The sequence below is a fragment of the Vulpes lagopus genome, chromosome 23, assembly GCF_018345385.1.
Source record: "Vulpes lagopus strain Blue_001 chromosome 23, ASM1834538v1, whole genome shotgun sequence".
NCBI lineage: Eukaryota > Metazoa > Chordata > Mammalia > Carnivora > Canidae > Vulpes > Vulpes lagopus.
In genome coordinates, this window is record NC_054846.1 from 18,130,649 (window position 1) to 18,149,884 (window position 19,236).

The window sequence follows — 19,236 nt, forward strand, 5'->3', positions numbered from 1 at the left end:
ATTGTCTATGAGAAACCTCTAACTTCAGAGTTTATAATCTAACTAGGGAGAGATGATACATACACAACAAAAATACAAATAATAGCAAATATTGTGCAAGTGCCACAGCCAAGGGCTAACAAAAATGGTTTAGAGATAGGTACCAATATTTTGGGCTGCCATGATCAAAGACAATGTCACAAATAAGGCATGACATGCATTGGCCCTTGAATAATGAATGCACTCATTTAAACAGAGCTGCTGAAAGGGCATGTCCATTATGAAAATCATGCAAGCAAAACTGAAAAGATGTGAAAACAGAAGGTGTATTTAAGGCACCATGCAGATAGGACCTATTCATCTGACAGGTAACAAGCATCTGACCAGGGGACAAAGAGAATCAGACACAATTCTGGCCCTCAGTTTAATGGGAGAAATGCAAAAGAAAAGAGGATTGTAACTGAATGTAGAAATGCAACCAGAGAATGAAATGGACAGACTTCAGGGAACCCGTGGAGGGTACCACTAATTCTTCTTGGGAAAGGTAGGGAAGGTTTCACAGGGTTGGTGACAGCTGCCGGTGGATCTTAACACATGAGACAGAGGTGGCACATCAACAAAGGGGAAGGTACACAGGCCGTGAGAATGACATAAAGAACTCTAGATGTACTCTGACACACAGTAGCATGGGAGCAGTGGATGGATGAGAAGCACTTGAGGCAGACTGAAGTCAATGATAAGGACCTGAGCTAAGAAGCTGGATTTCCATCTTGAAAGTAATAACAATTATGGAAGAATTTTAACCAGAGGAGTAAAACCCTATATAGAATCAAAGGAAACTAAAAGGGATTAGAGGAAGGAAGGCCAGTTACAGATCACTCAGTTCACCTTGATTCAACAAAAATCTGAACCTATTATGTGTCATGGGTCAGATGTTTAAAACAGAAAGATGAATGATTTCTATGCCTGTTCTCTCAAATCAAAGAGGTTATCAACATGAGGATGGAAATGAAGAGGAAACAGAGCAATTTCAGAGCTAGAATCAACAGGACTCTGAGAAAACAGCTGTGTCATGTCCTGAAAAAGACAAGAGTGGGGTTTTTAGATTAGGGTAAAATGGTGTAACTATAGGCAGCACTCCCATTCTAGAAATAAGGAGAAAGAGAAGTGAAGCAGTATTTGGATAGAAGATTGAGTAGAGATTTATGCACTTACCTTAAGATTCAGTGCTGGTGTCAGATCTTCCCAGAGGACCCTCCTGGCAGCCTCTCCATTGTGTTCAAAACAAACCAACAAACAAAAAATAGCTCATAGCCATGTAGATACATGTCTAAGTATAATGCATTGTGGTAAAATGTATGTATCTCTCCCACTAGATTCCTCAAGGGTAAGGATTATTATATTCATCCTTGTATCTCTACTGCATGTACTGCATGTTAAAACTCAGTAGGGTTTTAACAAATGTTCAATAAATGGAGAAAATATAAAAAACTTTATGCTGTAACAAAATCATCACAAACTTATTTTCTATTGCATTCCTAAATCACTCCTCTTCTACTATCAGAACAAGGGGAAAAAAGTTTAAACAAACAACTCTAAGTATCCTAGTTCTGTTTAAAGAGCCTAAGAAAATTAATCCATAATCCCCAAAAGCATAAATCATAACATTATAATAGGTCAATCAAAAAAAGACAATCTGAGGCTTTAGCAGATCTTCACTTGGCCACCTCACATTTAGTGAGTACCAACTACCTCTCAGGTACCATGGTGAAGGACACACAGCTCCTACCTTCCAGAGGTTCACACTCTGGAGGTTCCCTTTGTGAATCGCTGCACTAGAGAAGAACGTTTCATGAAGTCCTCTGAAGGACTGATCACACAAAACTTGCTGCAGAACTCATGAGCAGGCCAGAGGGAGAGCTGTCCCTCAGGTAAAGGGATGCAATTCCAGACTACAGCAGAACAAAGATAATCCAACAAAGAGTTTTCAAGGGGATAAAAGGAGGAGGAAGAAGGGATACACACGGGAAGAGGAAAACAGCAAGGACACTGCACTCTTCCAAGGTACTTTCAAAAGGCAAGTAGACTACATAGAAACTACAAAAGTCACCCTTGACTAGCAGCCACTATCTTTGCCACAGGGGAAATTAATGTTCATGAGCTGCTATACTTACATGGAACTGATTATAGTCAATGGCAAAGTAGCTGGAAACTTAGAAACACACTTTAAATATTGAAAAGTGACGTTTTTATTTTATGGTAAAGTGTAAATTATTACGTGTTGTAAACAACTCAAATATCCATCAGAAGGGGATTAGTTAGGAGCACCTGGGTGGCTCAGCGGTTGAGCATCTGCCTTCAGCTCAGGGCATGATCCTGGGGTCCCGGGATCGAGTCCCACATCAGGCTCCCTGCATGGAGCCTACTTCTCTCTCTGCCTATGTGTCTGCCTCTCTCTCTCTGTGTCTCTCATGAATAAATAAATAAAATATTTTTTAAAAATAAAAAATAAAATAAAAAGAAGAGGATTGGTTAAATTACCTGTGCTATATGTACATGACAGAATATGACATAAGAACATTAAAAATAATGTTTTGCAAAAACACTTAGTGGCATTGTATTATGTTCATCACTCGTTGCATGATGTTGGGTTACTCTGAACAGTCAGTCTCAGCTGCTTCATCCGTAAAATGGGGATAATGGAATACTAGACAAGAACCAGAATAAGCAATCCACAACTATACACATATTATGTTATTCTGTTTCTAGAAAATATAGAAACAGGAAAAGAAACATTGCTTCTGGAAGTCAAGGGGGCAAAAGAGGGACTTCCAGAATGCCTGTAATGTTCAGTCTGTCCTTGCTCTGGGTGCTGGTTACAAAGGTGTGTACAATTCATGAAAGTCCATCCAGTTGTACACATACTAAAGTATACTTCTCTATATATACTAAATTCCAATAAATAGTTTAAAGAATGAGGATAATTATAGGATCCTCTTCATAGGGATGATGCGAGAATTAAAATTATGTTGTAGAGATTAACCGCACATAAAATGTTTGCCACTTAATACATGGGCGATCATACAATAAATATTAGGTTCTCTTGTAATACTCCCAATACTGACCACATGAGAAGCTCTATTAAAAGTTCACTGAATGAATAAATTCCTCAGGTGAAATGAATCAGTGCCAACCTCTACAATCCTGAAACTACCTTGAAAATTTACTAAAGCACTTACTGTGCATTTTTCACCCATAACTATTTGTGTTTAAGCCAGGCACTCCCCTACACTTACAACTCCCTAAGAACAAAGCACATGGTAGTCTTTGTATCCTTCACAACATATGGAACAGCAAAGATGCTCAATAAATATCTGCTCATTCTATAATTTGCAGAAAGTGCTAATGGAAGAACAATTTGAAAATTGTGGAAAAATTTAATTGCAAAAGAATATCTCTTCTAAGCTTTATTTTTTAACATGTTGAAAACCTATCTTGTAGATGAACTTTATATTCCATTAAAAATGCCCAGGTGTTTCTACTTGTTATTTGTTCATTCATTCCAAAAATACATTGACATGCAAAGGTGCATAAGATCACCTACACTGCTATGTTCCAAGAAGCTTACTACTAATGCAGAAGACAAATAGCACAGATTTGTTTCTATAAGGCATACATCCTCGGCAGAAAAGTATCATTAACTCTATACTCGTTTTTAAGCTCATTTCTTGACTTGGTGACTCCTGGAAAATTTGGGTAGTATATATTTAAACCCTAAGAAGTAAGGGAACATCTGTGCTTTCTAATTTTTAGATGTGAGCAGAAAACTTTTATCCTCTACCCAGAGCCCAGCTTTGTATTTCTGTGCTGGTGGGCAGACTTTTTCTGATCTCCTCCTTCACCAAGAGTACAGCCTTTGGAGGGTCCTAGCTAACTAGATATGAGGGAAAATCCTGGGTCCAACTTTTTGTTCAAGGCTTCATTCTCTCTCCCTTGGTGTTAAGACCCTCGTTTCTGACCCTGCAGAAAGCTCAACTCCTAGTGCACTGCTCAGGAATTACATCTACTCTTCATTGTCCAACTCTGGGGAGTTTCTATACTTTCTTTTTATAATCACAGTTTTCCATTTAAAGGATATTTGTTGTATTTTACCCAACACTGCTAAGTATTTGGTAAACTGAAACTCCTACTCTGTATTTTTTAATATACCAGGACTCCCACAAATAATACTCAATTGAAAAGGAGCACACAATCCAAAACTAAAAAGCATACAGGGAAAAAAAAAAAAAAAACTATGGACAAAACAGAGTAGACACTACAGAAGAGCAGGGATTAAATCCACTATGAATTTTAAATAACAGACCTATGAGATACACTATAAATTTAAAATTATTATAGGCATAAAAGAGAAATGTCACAAACTGACCTAAGCCCACTTAGTGATCCAGCAAATGTCAGTTTTTCATAAGCGCTGAGAGCCTCCAACAGCTGGCAGCGCAGGCTTATGTGTTCCTCTTGCACTCCTTTCAAACCAACAGGCATATTACAAGGAAATCAGACTTTCTTACCCAATTTCACCAAACCAACAACTGTTTACTGATGAGAATCACAGACACAAAAAGAACCACAAATTGTGCAGAAGCTCTAGAGCAACCAGACTCACTGTGTGTGGAAATATAAATGATACAGCTCTGAGAGGAAAATGGCATTAGCTAATGAACTTAAACATCAGAATATCTAATTGAGTATTTTCAATCCCATGTAAAACTCAAGAGACCATCTTGACCATGGCCAGCAAGATTCATGTATACGAATGCTTCTAAAAGGATGATTCATAATTACAAAAAACTGAAAACAATCCAAATGCCTATTCAAAGGTGAAATAGTAGAAAAAATAATAACATGGGAGAATGTTACACATCAGTGAAAATTAACAGACTAAAGCCAATGCAACAACTGGGATAAATCAGGCTAGTAATGAGGAACTGAGAAAAGCGAGGCCCAGAAGGAAGACTACATGTAGAACCAGATGACAAGGAATGTTGAAGTTCAGGATAGTATTATGGGGGCAAGAGGCAGAGGGATGGAAGAAAGAGAAGCATGGGCAGATGTGAGCTGTTGGCAGTGTCTCAGACCCTTATGAGTTCTCAGTATACATTATATTAAAAATATGAATAAAGAAAAGGGTCATACACAACCAAATGATGATAGTGTGTCATGCATTAAATGCATTAAGGATTATGACTGATCCACTTCTCTGCACAGGAGTCCCACTGCCACCACCAGTAAAGAAGTGGGGCTACATGACAAACAGGCAATTCACAGAAGAAACAGCCCATAAGGCCAAGAGATGTGTGAGAAGATATTCAACCTCACTGTAATCAGGGAAATGCAGCATTAAAGCTAGAAACAATAACATATCAGTTTATACCCAACAGATGGACAAAACCTCAAACGTTTGATGTACCAAGTGTCGTAAAAGATGTAGATCAATGAGATCACTGATATATTGTAGGGGGAATGCAAAATGTCTACTGTGCAGAATAACAGGGCACTATCTAATAAAGCTGGAGATAAGCCTGGGCTTGAAGACACTCAACTCCTATGACCCAGCAATTACACACATACCTATGTCCCCAAAGAAATTCACATACGTGCAAGAGACAGGTACAGGAATGTCCACAGCAGTGCTATTTACAATAATGAAAATCTGGAAACATTCCAAAACTGACAAGACAATAGACTAATAATGTAGAATAATCATGCAATAGAATACTATATACATCAATTTTTAAAAAGAACTAGAGCTATGTATCAAGGGGAATAAATCTCAAATAACATGGCTGTTTTTTTCTCTCAAGATACAGGAGAACATAATGTTTGCTATTTTTTCATAAAGTTTTAAAAATGGTATCTACTCTATTGCTCATAAACTCATACACACATAATAAAATATAAAAACATGCATGGCCAATGATCTGCCTCAAATTCAAGACAATATTTACTTCTAGAAAGGGAGAGAGAGAGACACAAGACAGGGAGGGGCACATAGGAACCTTTCATTCCCATGTGACGTTTACTTCTTATACTAAAAAATATTTTGATGTGTTTCCTTCAAATACTAAAATTTGATAAAGCCAGGTAGGAGTACTTAAATATTCATATTATTTATATATTAAGTATTTTTACAGTTTTCACGTAAAAGGTAAACAGGACAAGACTAAAACTTGATAAAATGTATTTGAAAGAAGACTGGAGGAAAATAACTGTATACCTTAATACTGGCTACCAAATAAGCTCAAATAAGATAAATAACCTTGGGGCACCTGGATGGCTCAGTGGTTGAGCCTCTGCCTTTGGCTCAGGGTGTGATCCCGAGCGCGTCCGGGGATAGAATCCCACTTCAGGCTCCCTGCAGGGAGGCTGTCTTCTCCCTCTGCCTATGTTTCTGCCTCTCTCTGTGTATCTCTCATGAGTAAATAAATAAAATCTTTAAAAAAAAAAAAAAAAAGATAAATAGCTTTATCTTATTATTCCTTTGGCCTAGAACCCAGCACAGGGCCCACCCAACTCATAAGAGGTGCTCAAATAAGCATTTGCAGAATAAACTGGACAAGTAGGTGGAAAAAAGTCAAATTATTAATCTAGCCAACTCTGTATATTTTCAAAAACATTTAACCACATCTCTGAGTATTTGTGAGCATGAATAATAACTACTGATACACTGGAATATCTCTTAAATTGAAAACATACTTTCTACCAAATAGCCTATTAAAAAAAGAAACAACAACAATAAAAAAAAAAAAAACCAGCATCACTATGTGTTATGGACTGAATATTTAAGTCCCCCTAAAATTCATATGCTGAAGATCTACCCCCCCCCCCAGTGTAATGGTGTTTGGGAGGCAGATATGTTTGTGAGGGTGGGGCCCATGATGGTATCAGTGCCCTTATAAGATGGGGAAGACCAGAGCTCCCCTCCCTACCCTATGTCAGGACACAGCGAGAAGGTGTGCACACCAGGAAGAGGGCTCATACCAGGAATGAACCTGATGGCACCTCGATCGTGGACTGAGTTCTCAGCCTCCAGAACTGTGGGAAATAAATGTCTGTTGTTTAAGGCACTCAGTCTGTGGTATTTTGTCAGCAACCCAAGCTAAGACACTAGAATTAAAAACAAAACAAAAAATATTTCTGCTCATTAAGAGCATTCATTCATTCATTCATTTGACAGAGAGAGAGCACAAGCTGAAGTAGGCAGAGTGACAGGCAGAGGGAGAAGCAGGCTCCCCTGATTTTAAATGACTTCCATCATTGTTTTACACAGAACAGCCGTAGTTTATTGAGGAAAGCCCTAACTAGGAATCTCTGAGGTCTGACACACTTGTGTGACACTGGCAGGCCAGTTAATCTCTAGTCAGCGGACAATCTTATCTAAAACATGAGACTGCTCCAGGGGACCAAAGGCCCTTAAGCTTCAGAATTCGGTATCAGGGCAGCTCCAGTGGCTCAGCGGTTTAGTGCTGCCTTCAGCCCAGGGTGTGATCCTGGAGTCCCAGGATCGAGTCCTATGTTAGGCTCCCTGCATGGAGCCTGCTCCTCCCTCTGCCTGTGCCTCTGCCTCTCTCTCTGTGTGTTTGTCATAAAAAAAATAAATAAATAAAATTAAAAAAAAAAAAAAGAATTCAGTATCACACTACTTAGGGCCATTTCTGCACCTCTCACTTAAAGTCCGTGGACACTGAGTCCCAACGGACTCAGCTCACTTCCACAGAATTATACCTTGACAAAATATTGCTCAGATCATGCCCGGCTGAATTTAAGATTATAGTTAAACTGACTTCCACAAGATTGAAAGGAAAGCAGATAATGCTTGTAAGAGCCTCTTTCCCACTCTCCCTCCCAAAGGTGGTTGGAACAGCTAAGAAGGGAGGCCACTTTCCAAATAAGCAGCCACCACCTTGCCATCAGTTTTCAGTGACATCCTCGGTCCAGAGAAAATAGCACTGGCTGAGGAAGCTGCCACTGCTGTGGCAAAAACCGAATGGATTTACGGCACCAGCATCACATTTATGATTATTTAATAAATATCACTGACATTCTAACTTAGACCTACTTTTATTCCATTTCAGTGACTTTATAGATGTATTCAGCTTATAAATAGTGAAGCATGAATATGCTCTCAAGCATACAAAACTATCTAGCTTTCGTGATGTTACAGGAATCTACCAAAGCCCTTAGAATTAGAGTTCTCTACAAATATTTCATAATACTATTTTCCACATTTTTACCAACAAGAAAGACCTAGCATAGAAATCACTTAGTGATAAGTGCTCTACTACCGCTCAAATCATACTCTTAGAACATTCCCAAATATGTAGGTTGGCAGAGGTGACATGGAGGGTGCTACCCTTCCCTGCCCAGTGTGCTAATGCCCCCCAACCCTGGGCCTCACACCCAAGCTTACAGAGATACAAAGAGAAGCCCTTTCAGAATTTTTCCCTCATACTTTCACTTGACTTCAAAAGTACTTACTCTTAAAGAAAAAAAAGGGGGGGGGGAAGCTATTATGGTGTCAATATGGGGCCCTGGGAGTGTTTGGTTTGTGGATATGGGGGAAAAAAGGAAGCCCAGACAAGAAGAGTTTGATTAACTTTAAAATTAACTTTGAAATTAATTCTCATGATATTTTTTTAATCTGGAAACTATTTAGATTTTATGACAAATAGTTAAGCCCTGATTTTGCCCTAAGCCCTTACTCCTGAACTTATCCAAGGCACTCACTTCACACTCTCCATGCCCTCCTCACTCATGTTCTAAATTTCAAGCCTTCTCACCCCTACAAACCTGGTGCTTCACATGAACTCCGACCACACTGTTGCTGTGCGTCCACGTGTACCATGACTTCTGCTAAGGTTACCGTATCAGGAGACCAAAGTTACGGCTGTTACTTGATACACTGTGCACACAAATTGATAGGAATTCAGTGGTCACTGGTCATGGGACCAAGTGGCTCAAGTAAAGTGACCAAAGGACTTTAGGGCAATGGTCATGAGGAATGAGCCATTGCAGCATGAAGGCTAGTAACTGGCCCCTCCAACTGGGGGGGTGAAATGGCTGCAAGGAGTCCAGAAGTGAGACCAAAATGAAATGTTTCTCAGTCTAATCCCATCTGACAAACTGCTGCTGAAATCAGTCTTCCCAATTCCAAAAGCTTCTGCTCAGAATCCTTTCAGTCCACCCACTGCCTAACAAACACAACCCCAAATTCCTTGGCTGATATTCACAGCCTTCCAGAGTCTGGCAAGAACACACACTTGGTGTCCTCCTGCCCCACCTCCTGCCATCAATCCACTGCAGCCAAGAGAGTGATTCATTTTTACCTTCATGAGCTCCACCTTCCCCCTCTGCTGACGTTTTGCCTGTACTGATTTCTAAATTAAACCTATTCATCCAAAAAAATAGTAATAATAATAAAAATAAATAAACCTATTCATCCCCCCTCAATTCTGCTTAAAACCTGCCTTTACTCATTCGAACTCTGAGCCCCCACTGTGCCAAGTGCATCTCAAATGCCATTTAACAAAAGAAAAAATTCGGTACCACTGTCTACCAGGAAATCACACCCAACCACCCAGTGTCCCTCCTGTCTTCTAGAGGCCCACAGCACCTTACATGTGTTACAACCCAGATCTTCTAGCCTCCATCTTAGTTATTTGCTGAGGAGATAAAAGTAGTGAAGAGACCAACTTTCTTCAGCCTAAGAACTGAGCATTGCAGGCCCCTTCAGGATGGGAAAGGTAGTGCTTCAAGAACAAAGGAGTGACTTACAATGGTCACACGCTGCCAAGGAGTTAGGACATTAAAAAAAAAAAAAATGCATCCACTACAATGAATAGAAAGGGAATAGAAGTGTGAACCTGGTGAGAACAGCTGTCACTAGACAGAAAAGACAATGATTTGAGTCATGAAAGAGTGGAAAATAAGGAAATGGAGACTGAACACAGATTCCTGTTTGTACCCACTCTTCCTCCATCCATATCCCCAAATAACTAACAGGTCTTATGTGTCCAAGATAGCAATTGTTATTGTTGAATAAATTAAATCAAACACAAAAACCAAGTTGTGCCATTCAATATACATGACCTGCATTCTATCTACCAATAATTACTTTAAGTTGCCATTTTATCCTCAGTTATCCTTTGACGTATGACAACTTTTCTCCTTGCACACTGCAAATCAAATGTTTTATGGATTTTTTTTTTATTTTTTTATTTTTTTTTTTATTTTTTGCCTCTTTTGCTCCTACAGATAGGAAAGTATCTAGGTTAAGGGAATGAATGAATGGGAAAGAAGAAGGAAGTACTTCCTACACATTTTAAGTCACTACTTTTCCCTGACATTGGTAGGAACTGGGCTTCCATTACAATAGATCCCTCTGTATGGTCATACACTCCCCATTCCCAGGGGGTCTTAGGGGGTCACACAACTAGAATGCTGGTATTGCCAGATCCACAAAACAAATACATTCAGTGACATGACTTGTAATGTTAATGCAAATCAGTTATTTGATATGATGCAGCTGCTTAAGAGAGGCTTGCAGGCTCTTCAGCTGCCTTGTCACAGAGCAGCTCCACTGAGCAACCGACTTGCAGGTTCCACTTAAAACATTCACAGCTCCTTAGCCTAGGATCTCCATCTATCTTTAGCCAAAAAAGCAACCTTGCCCATGGAAAGCTAAGAAACCAAGAGCTTATAAATAATCCACCTCAGAAAAATTCTTGTCCATAAACAGGAACACACCAACCTGATTTTCCTAAAAACAGAAACAAGTTTATCCTGTAAAAGGCATTCATGGGTTCAGTCTTTCATTACTAACTTGGGATATAAGTAACATGTACTCAGTGATAAATTATGAAAAGAGGGAGTGGTCTGCATACCTAAAGGATTAAGAAAATGAGTGTCATTTAAGAGTCATCTATGAGCCAAGCCTTTATAGTTATTTTTAAACCCACTATAATATTAAAATCTCATAGAGGATAACCTTCCTTAAATGAAATGATTGCTGAAAATCCACAAGAACTGGCCAGAGTCATGGCTAACGATGACAAAGGGAAAACACTCCTAGTAACTATCTTCAACAGATTCAGTATTGCATTTTAAGAATAAAGAACTTCGATACGACAATGTGGCAGGGGGAAGGGAGACTGCCTGGGTGACTTTTTCTAAAGCATAAACGGCATGTTATGTGTGTCCTGGATATCATGCACATACATCGATTTCAGGGACGTCCAAGGAATTCAAGGAGGTGCTTAAGATATCAAAAGCCCTATCTCTGCAATACCCACATTCTAAAACTTACAGGTTATTAGTGTGAAGGTCGTAACAGTTTCCACTTATGCCTAGCACTGTCAAGTCATCTTTCAAAAACAACGGAGAACCTGACTCAATGAATATTAAATCTGGGGCCAGAAAATGGAGAAAAGCAAAACAGGGCACTGCATTACAGACACAGGAAAAGATACGAAACACCACAAGCCATCATTAGAAAACTGGGAAATCTCAGAAAGCAGAACTCCAGCACTGTGATTTTATTGTGAGGTTTCGTGATACTCCCAAATGCATAAACTCTCATGCCTCAATCGTTAAGTCTGAAGCATAAACACTGTAGGAGCTAAACAAGTCAATATCCAAAATACTCTTGCCTTTTAGTTTAGGTGTTATTATCTGAGCATCATGCTCATAATAACATTTTTATTCTCCTATTAGAACATAATCACTCATATACTTCAGCACTGACTGTAGTCTATCATATTTAAAATATCAGGAAATCCTTCCCAGGCCTTCTGAATCTTTAAAGACGAGTTGAACTGGAAACAATTGAGGAATGCTCTCTGACCAGGAAGTCCTTATATGTTAACTTTCCAGAAGTTTCTTCTTTCCTGTTTGCAAACTGGTCTGGCCCCTCTGAGCAAGTTGTAACATAACCAGTAATCAGCATCTCAGACACTGGCAGTGACTGAGCCAATTACCACCCGGGCTTTACAACAAAGCACCTTCACTTCATTTGACCCACTGATGTACACATGCAGTTCTCTCAAAGCTGATTTCTCAGCTCTAATTCTTGCTGAGGTAAGGAAGACTATTTTCTTTTTCTTTTTTGCTGACGACCATTCAACAAAGTAGCATTCTATAACTAGTAGCTGACTGGTCAGCTGCAGAGCTGACTCACACTAGAAGAACCCACTCCTGAAAATGTGCTAGTTTCATGCTGGTGATAAAATGCATGAGCCATGTGAAAAATGCCATGGACACTGCATTATGTCCCACAACTGTCATTGCAAACATAATCATGCTCCTCATGAAAACTACAAACAGCTAAACATGTCCAATATTTGATCTTTCAACCATACTATGTGAACTATCAATAAAAACATTAAGGGGACATCTAGGTGGCTCAGTGGTTGAGCATCTGCCTTTGGCTCAGGGCATGATCCTGGGGTCCTGGGACAGGACTCCCCAAGGGGAGCCCGCTTCTCCCTCTGCCTGTGTCTCTGCCTCTCTCTCTATGTCTCTCATGAATAAACAAATAAAAACATTAAGGATTTTCATGGTCAAATATTTCTATGCCCACACCCCACACACCCACCACAGTTAAATTCAGTAAACCCAGTCTCTACAAGACATTCCCTCTACAGCAACGTGAAACATACTGCATTAGCAGTAAACGTGGTTTCTTTATTCAAGTGTTACTTCAATGTATTGCATTTTGTCGTCCAAGGCCAGAAGAGAAATAGTGGCAAAAACTACTTAATGCCTTTTAAAAAAAAATCATTTATTTCACAGTGCTTTCAAGACAGACCAACTCGATTATCAGAGTTTTTCAATTTAGAAATTCAGATTTAAAACAAATGCCTAGGGATCACTGGGTGGCCCAGTGGTTTAGCGCCTGCCTTTGGCCCAGGGCGCGATCCTGGAGACCCGGGATCGAATCCCACGTCGGGCTCCCGGTGCATGGAGCCTGCTTCTCCCTCTGCCTATGTCTCTGTCTCTGTGACTATCATAAATAAATAAAAATTTAAAAAAAATAAAAAATTTTAAAAAATGAAACAAATGCCTAGGGCAGCCCCAGTGGCGCAGTAGTTTAGTGCCGCCTGCAGCCCAGGGCGTGATCCTGGAGACCGGGGATGGAGTCCCACGTTGGGCTCCCTGCATGGAGCCTGCTTCTCCCTCTGCCTGTGTCTCTACTTCTCTCTTTCTCTTTCTCATGAATAAATAAATGAAATCTTTAAAAAAAATTTTAAAAAAATAAAATGCCTACAATTTGGTAATACATATTAGGAACTATACAGTCTGGTCCAGCTATTTCTAAGAATTTGACTTTCATGAAAGTACTGAGACATACACAGAGATTTGTTTATTTTGCTATCATTCGTGGCAGTAAATAGCTGGAAAGGAACCTATGTTAGGAACATTATGCAATTAATGAAATTGTGGTGCATTTATGAGATGAAATACAACTATGCATTAACAATATTTTCAGTACAATATTTAGTATACCAACATACTCCTAATACTAAAGGGACTGTTATCTTTTTTTTTTTTTTAGGAACAAAAATGTCAAAGTATGTAAAAGTTTAGAGCCTTCGCTGGAGCTACTTAAGATATAAAAAGCAGTTCCCAGATTTTTTTTTTAATATGTATATATATAACTTGCATATCTCCATTATCTAAGGTGACCCTACCTCCAGGTTTGCCAGGTCCAGGCCCAATGCAAATATTAACAAGTATCCAGTTTGGTAAACAAGCCAAATGGCACCACACCTACACCCCCATGGTTTCCAGGTCCCAGGTAAGGTCACTAACAGTCACTTCCTAAGTCTGCAGGATCAGTGGCTCCAGCTGCCAAGGTCCAGACTTGAGCCCATTCTCTTCGTTCTTCCTCTCTCTGGAGTTCCCAAAGGTGAGAGGTGGAGGAGAAAGGACCGAACCCCCACACAAAAGTCGGGTGGCTTTCTGTGCCTCTGCCTTTCTAGGCTCCAGGTACTTTTTCCCTTAGCCCATTCCATGGTCACTGGACCGACACCAGCTCAGAGGATGACACTCTAGCCACACACCCTGAGGCATCTCCTCGCCCGGCTGTTCCTTACATTCTGTCACTAACTGCATTCGTTGTCACCTGCATGGACCCACTCTGTGGCCACTGTCCTGCTTGGGTCACCCACAGGATGAGGCTGACCCATCACTGACCTCAAACGTTTCCTTCTCTCTCTGCATGATAAGCAAGGAACTCCTCTTCTCCAGTCCCTCTCTGTGGATAAGGCGAGGGAAATCCCACAACAGAGCTGTGTGGTCCCTGCTGTGACATAGTTAATTCAGTCTGTTGTTCCCAGTCTCCTTCCCAAGGCCCCCAAAGCCTCAGGAGAACAGATCCAAAAGAAACTGAGACGAGCACAATATCATCTCATCAGAGATACAAGCATTGCCCTCTTCACCTCAGACTCTGCTTGCCGGACTCCCTCATCGATGTCGGCATTTTGTTTCATTCTCAGGGGAGCTGCTGTCACTCCCAGTAATCTGGCTTCCAAAATATGTGGCGGGCTGGGGGGGGGGACCAAATACTAAAGCAGAGGGGAGATAGGAGAAAATCTGTCACTCAGCTCCACACAGTGGCATACTGAGCCTCAGCTCTGACCCAGATAGGCCCAACTCTACTGCTTAATACACATGCAGTCATGCAAAGACGGAGTGAAATAAATGACAGTCTTGGGGCAACTGATCAGTGGTTGTGCATCTGCCTTCCGCTCCGGGTGTGATCCCGGGGTCCTGGGATGGAGTCACACATCAGGCTCCCCACAGGGAACCTGCTTCTCCCTCTGCCTATGTCTCTGCCTATCTCTCTGTGTCTCTCATGAATAAACAAATAAAATCTTAAAAAAAAACAACTAAGTAAAAATAAAAAAATAAATGGCAATGGTAAGGACCTAATTTGTAAGTAGTTCACAGCTGAGTCCTACTTCTTATATTCTTCATTTTTTATTTTTAAGTAATCTCTACACCCAATGTGGGGCTCAAACTCACAACCCCAAAATCAAGAGTCATGTGTTCTACCAAATGAGCTAGCCAGGGGTTCTTTTCCAAATTTTCTATAATGAGAATGTATTTCTTTAAAAATTGAGGGGGAGGGAAATGAAAGAGAAACCAATTTGTGGGTATTCATAATGACCAAATGACTATAAAAAGTAACAGAAAAATTAGAGATATACCACAACCCAATATTATTAATGTTATATTGCTAAAAAACACAAGTGACTGATAATAATGCCATTTCAGTTAGGACCATAAGGATGGAAGAGTCTAGAGAAAATTACAGTGAGATGGCTAAGAGAATTTCAAATAAGATTTTTCCATTTAAATTTGAGGATAAGAAGAAATTTTGAGAGACGGGTGACCACGTGTTTAGACTCACGAAAAGCTTAGACATTAAAGAAAAAATTACAATGGGGAGGCATGGAAAATTACATAGACTCTTCACTTTGAAAACAGGATAGAGGGGATCCCTGGGTGGCTCAGTGGTTTAGCACCTGCCTTCGGCCCAGGGTGTGATCCTGGAGTCCTGGGATCGAGTCCCACATCAGGCTCCCTGCATGGAGCCTGCTTCTCCCTCTGCCTGTGTCTCTGCCTTTCTCTCTCTCTCTGTGTCTCTCATTAAAAAATAAATAAAATCTGCAAAAAAAAAAAAATGAAAACAGGATAGACAATAATATTCTTGGAAGAAGAGATAAACAATTTAAACTCCGTTTAAGAATAACTGAGAAGTTTCCCCAAAGCAGCCACCACTCTGATTTCCCCTTTATAACAATGTGACCACTACTCCCCAGGCTTCCAAGCTGAAGGAAATGTTGGATCACCTTTGTATTCTTCCTCTTTCCTTCCAGATCTTTCTCTAAAATCCACTCCTAAAATAATCCGTCCCCTGGACACTGCACTACCCTCACACTTGTCTCAGCATCTCTGGCCACTTCTCTCTCTGCTACCCAATCAACTGTGAAGGAAGATGCCAATAATACTATCCTGATAAAATTCCCCTATGGCTTCTCAGCAGACACGATAAAGCGCCAGCTCCTCAGGCTGGCGCTCCAGGCCTAGCAGGACTGTTGCTCTGCACCACCTCAGAAAAGAGCACACAGGGGTGCCCTAGCTATCACCTCCACTTGCCTAGACCTCCATCAGCAGCACTGTACCCATTCCTCTACAGCCAGTGTTCTCAAGGGCAGCCCAGGAGCATCAACATCCCCAGGGAACTTGTTAGAAATGCAAAATATAGGGACCTATGGCAGACCAACTAAACCAGGAACTCAGGGATGGGGCCCAACAGGTGACTGATAAAGTAAAATTGAGAACCACTGCCCCACTGAACCCTCCAAAGCCACCAGCCCCAAGGTATGTTTGTACTCTCCCCTCCTGCCCCTCATTCACAGGATAGCTTCCATCCATCTAAATCCTGGCCACCCTTCAAAGCACAGATCCAGTCCTTCTACCCTAAAATCTTTACAGATCACTACTCTAGTGCGTTCTTGCCTTTTGAAGGCCAACAGAACTTACTGTCTCTACCACTCACTGAATTCCTATTAAAATGCAAAAGAATGATGACAATACCTCAGGGTTCTTGGGCACGATTACAAGCTTTATAAACTGTGCCAACTTTGAGCAAACAGTAGTGACAGCCAGGAACCATGTGGTGAAGAAAGATTCTACAGCTTTACCCAGGTAGGAAAAGAAAATATCATGTTTTAAAAAGATTTTATTTATTTATTTGTTTGTTTGAGATAGAGTGCAAGAGTGTGAGCACAAGCTTGAGATGGGGCAGAGGGAGAGGAAGAAACCAACTTCCAACTGAGCAGGGAGCCCGACTCAGGGCTTGATTCCAGGATCCCAGGACCCCAGGATCATGACAGGAGCTGAAGGAAGATGCTTAACCAACTGAGCCAACCAGGTGTTCCAAAAAAGGGCACTTCAATTAGCAATATCCCCTCTGAGCAGTTTCCTTGGGAGAGTGGGGACAGTGCCATAGCACACTTGCCATAAATGTCTCTTTCCTGCTCTAGGGTTTTAACCCAAAAGGAAATAGAAGGAAAAGGCTCTCAAAGTCCCATAGACAAAACAAACCCCAGGAAGCATGACTTTCTGAGCACCATCTTACCTGCAGGCAGGTCTCCAACATGTCTGAGAGAGCTGCTCAGGGCAGGGCAGGCCGCAGTATGCTATGCCCCAGGTTAAAGAGCTGTAGCACATCATAAACACAATGTGTATCTCATGTTTTTCCAGAATTCCACAGTTACACTATAGTGGATGACACGAGAGACAAAAGGACCCACCTCCTGTCAAGAATGGTAATATCTGGGCAGCCCCAGTGGCTCAGTGGTTTAGTGCCATCTTCTACCCAGGGCGTGGTCCTGGAGACCTGGGATTTAGTCCCAGTCAGGCTCCCTGCATGGAGCCTGCTTCTCCCTCTGCCTGTCTCTGCCTCTCTCTCTCTCTCCCTCATGAATAAATAAATAAATAAAATCTTAAAAAAAAATAATGGTAATATCTGTGATGCCTGGGTGGCTCAGCAGTTGAGCATCTGCCTTTGGCTCAGGGCGTGATCCTGGGGTCCTCGGATCGAGTCCCACATCAGGCTCCCTGCATGGCGCCTGCTTCTCCCTCTGCCTGTGTCTCTGCCTCTCTCTGTGTATCTCTCATGAATAAATAAAATCTTTAAAAAAAAAAAAAGAATGGTAATATCTGCCATATGACAGACAACACCAACTTTTCTCTATCTCTAAATAAGAAATTCACCAAAAAAAAAAAAAAAAAAAAAATCACGTCTAAACCAGACCCAGAGAATGGGGATCCATCAATTTCAAATCATTTTGTTCTCCTCGGTGCCAATATGAACAGACATTTCTTTTTTTTTTTTTTAAGATTTTATTTATTTATTCATGAGGGACACAGAGAGAGGCAGACACAGGCAGAGGAGGAAGCAGGCTCCATGCAGGGAACCCTACGTGGGACTTGATCCCAGGACCCCAGGGACCTGAGCCAAAGGCAGCCGCTCAACCACTATGCCACCCAGGTGTCCCTGAACAGACATTTCTAACAGGATCTTCCCTTTTGCAAACCTATGTAGTGTTAAATCTCGCTTATATCTCCGCCTAAGCAGCAAGCAACTTAAGAACAGGAAGCAGGGCTTATTTTGATTCCTACACTATGTAGTTTAGTGCCACACATAGGTTATAATGAAAGGTGACCACACACTGGCGGGACCTACAAACTCCTTTCTAGTTTTAAGGCTCCAATTGCTCAAGACGTCTCCTCATGTATAGGACACAGAATCTAGTTTTTAGAAACTTAGATCATTAAAAACACGACATTTACGGTACAATCAGAGCCCAGATGTATAATCTCAAGGATGTTACCCAAGGTAATAAAAAGCAAGGTAAACTCCCGCATTGCATGTTACTATTTAGAGACACAATGTGTCCCCACCAGAGGTATAGTAAAGACACAGTCAGAAATGACACACACGTGAATCACCCTTGAAGCCCAGTGTGATTCACAGATCTGCCTAACAGAATGGTTATATCTCCAAGCCTTAGGTTCAACAGGAGGCCAAGTTCGAAAAACACACCCTAAGCAGACAATTCTATCCGGCCACACAGACCGTCATTCAATTGGCAAAGCAAGAAGACCAAATCTCTTAATGGTAAACAGACCACAGATATGCAGTGGAAACTCCAATCTGGCACATCCATCTTAAAACAGCTTAACATTAATATATACTTAAGTGCAAATGAAGAAAACTGATCGTGACAGCTACCAGCACATCACAATACTTTCCACTGCCAGGTCAAGCCCAGCCAGAGTTTTTCTGGACTAGTCAGTGATGAATATAGCCAAACATCTACCCCCAAAGCCTCCATGTGACTGCAGGCCACTAGGGAAGACGGCAGACGTGCTCTCCCATAGCAGAGGACCTATCCTAAAGCTTTCATCATACCCTGGCAAAAGTCCCCAAAACTCTAACAGGATCAGAATGAGCCACATTATGTCATCTGAGCCTCACAGCAGCTAAGGGGACAGTCTCTGCTCCACTGCAAGTCCCAATGCATGAGCTTTTGTTGCTACCCGATGACCAGGGCAGCTGCTCCCTTTCAAACCTTACCTCAATAGCAGCAGAACTCCCCATCAACCTGGCATAAGCAACAACGCACA

The 19,236-nt window shown here is 41.1% G+C and overlaps 1 protein-coding gene across 3 annotated transcripts in view; it reads right to left on the reverse strand.

Moving 5' to 3' along the window:
* The window catches only part of ARHGAP10 (Rho GTPase activating protein 10), a 316,242-nt gene that overhangs the window by 261,927 nt on the left and 35,079 nt on the right, over positions 1-19,236 (reverse strand). Inside the window, exon 1 of one of the 3 annotated variants that reach the window (XM_041739030.1) lies at positions 8,827-8,949. The exons of the other annotated variants lie outside the window; for them this stretch is intronic. Within the exon in view, the coding sequence (XP_041594964.1) occupies positions 8,827-8,881 (55 nt within the window). The 5' untranslated portion in view covers positions 8,882-8,949. Of the gene's footprint in view, positions 1-8,826; positions 8,950-19,236 lie in introns of those variants that run through there. 3 annotated transcript variants of the gene reach the window in all.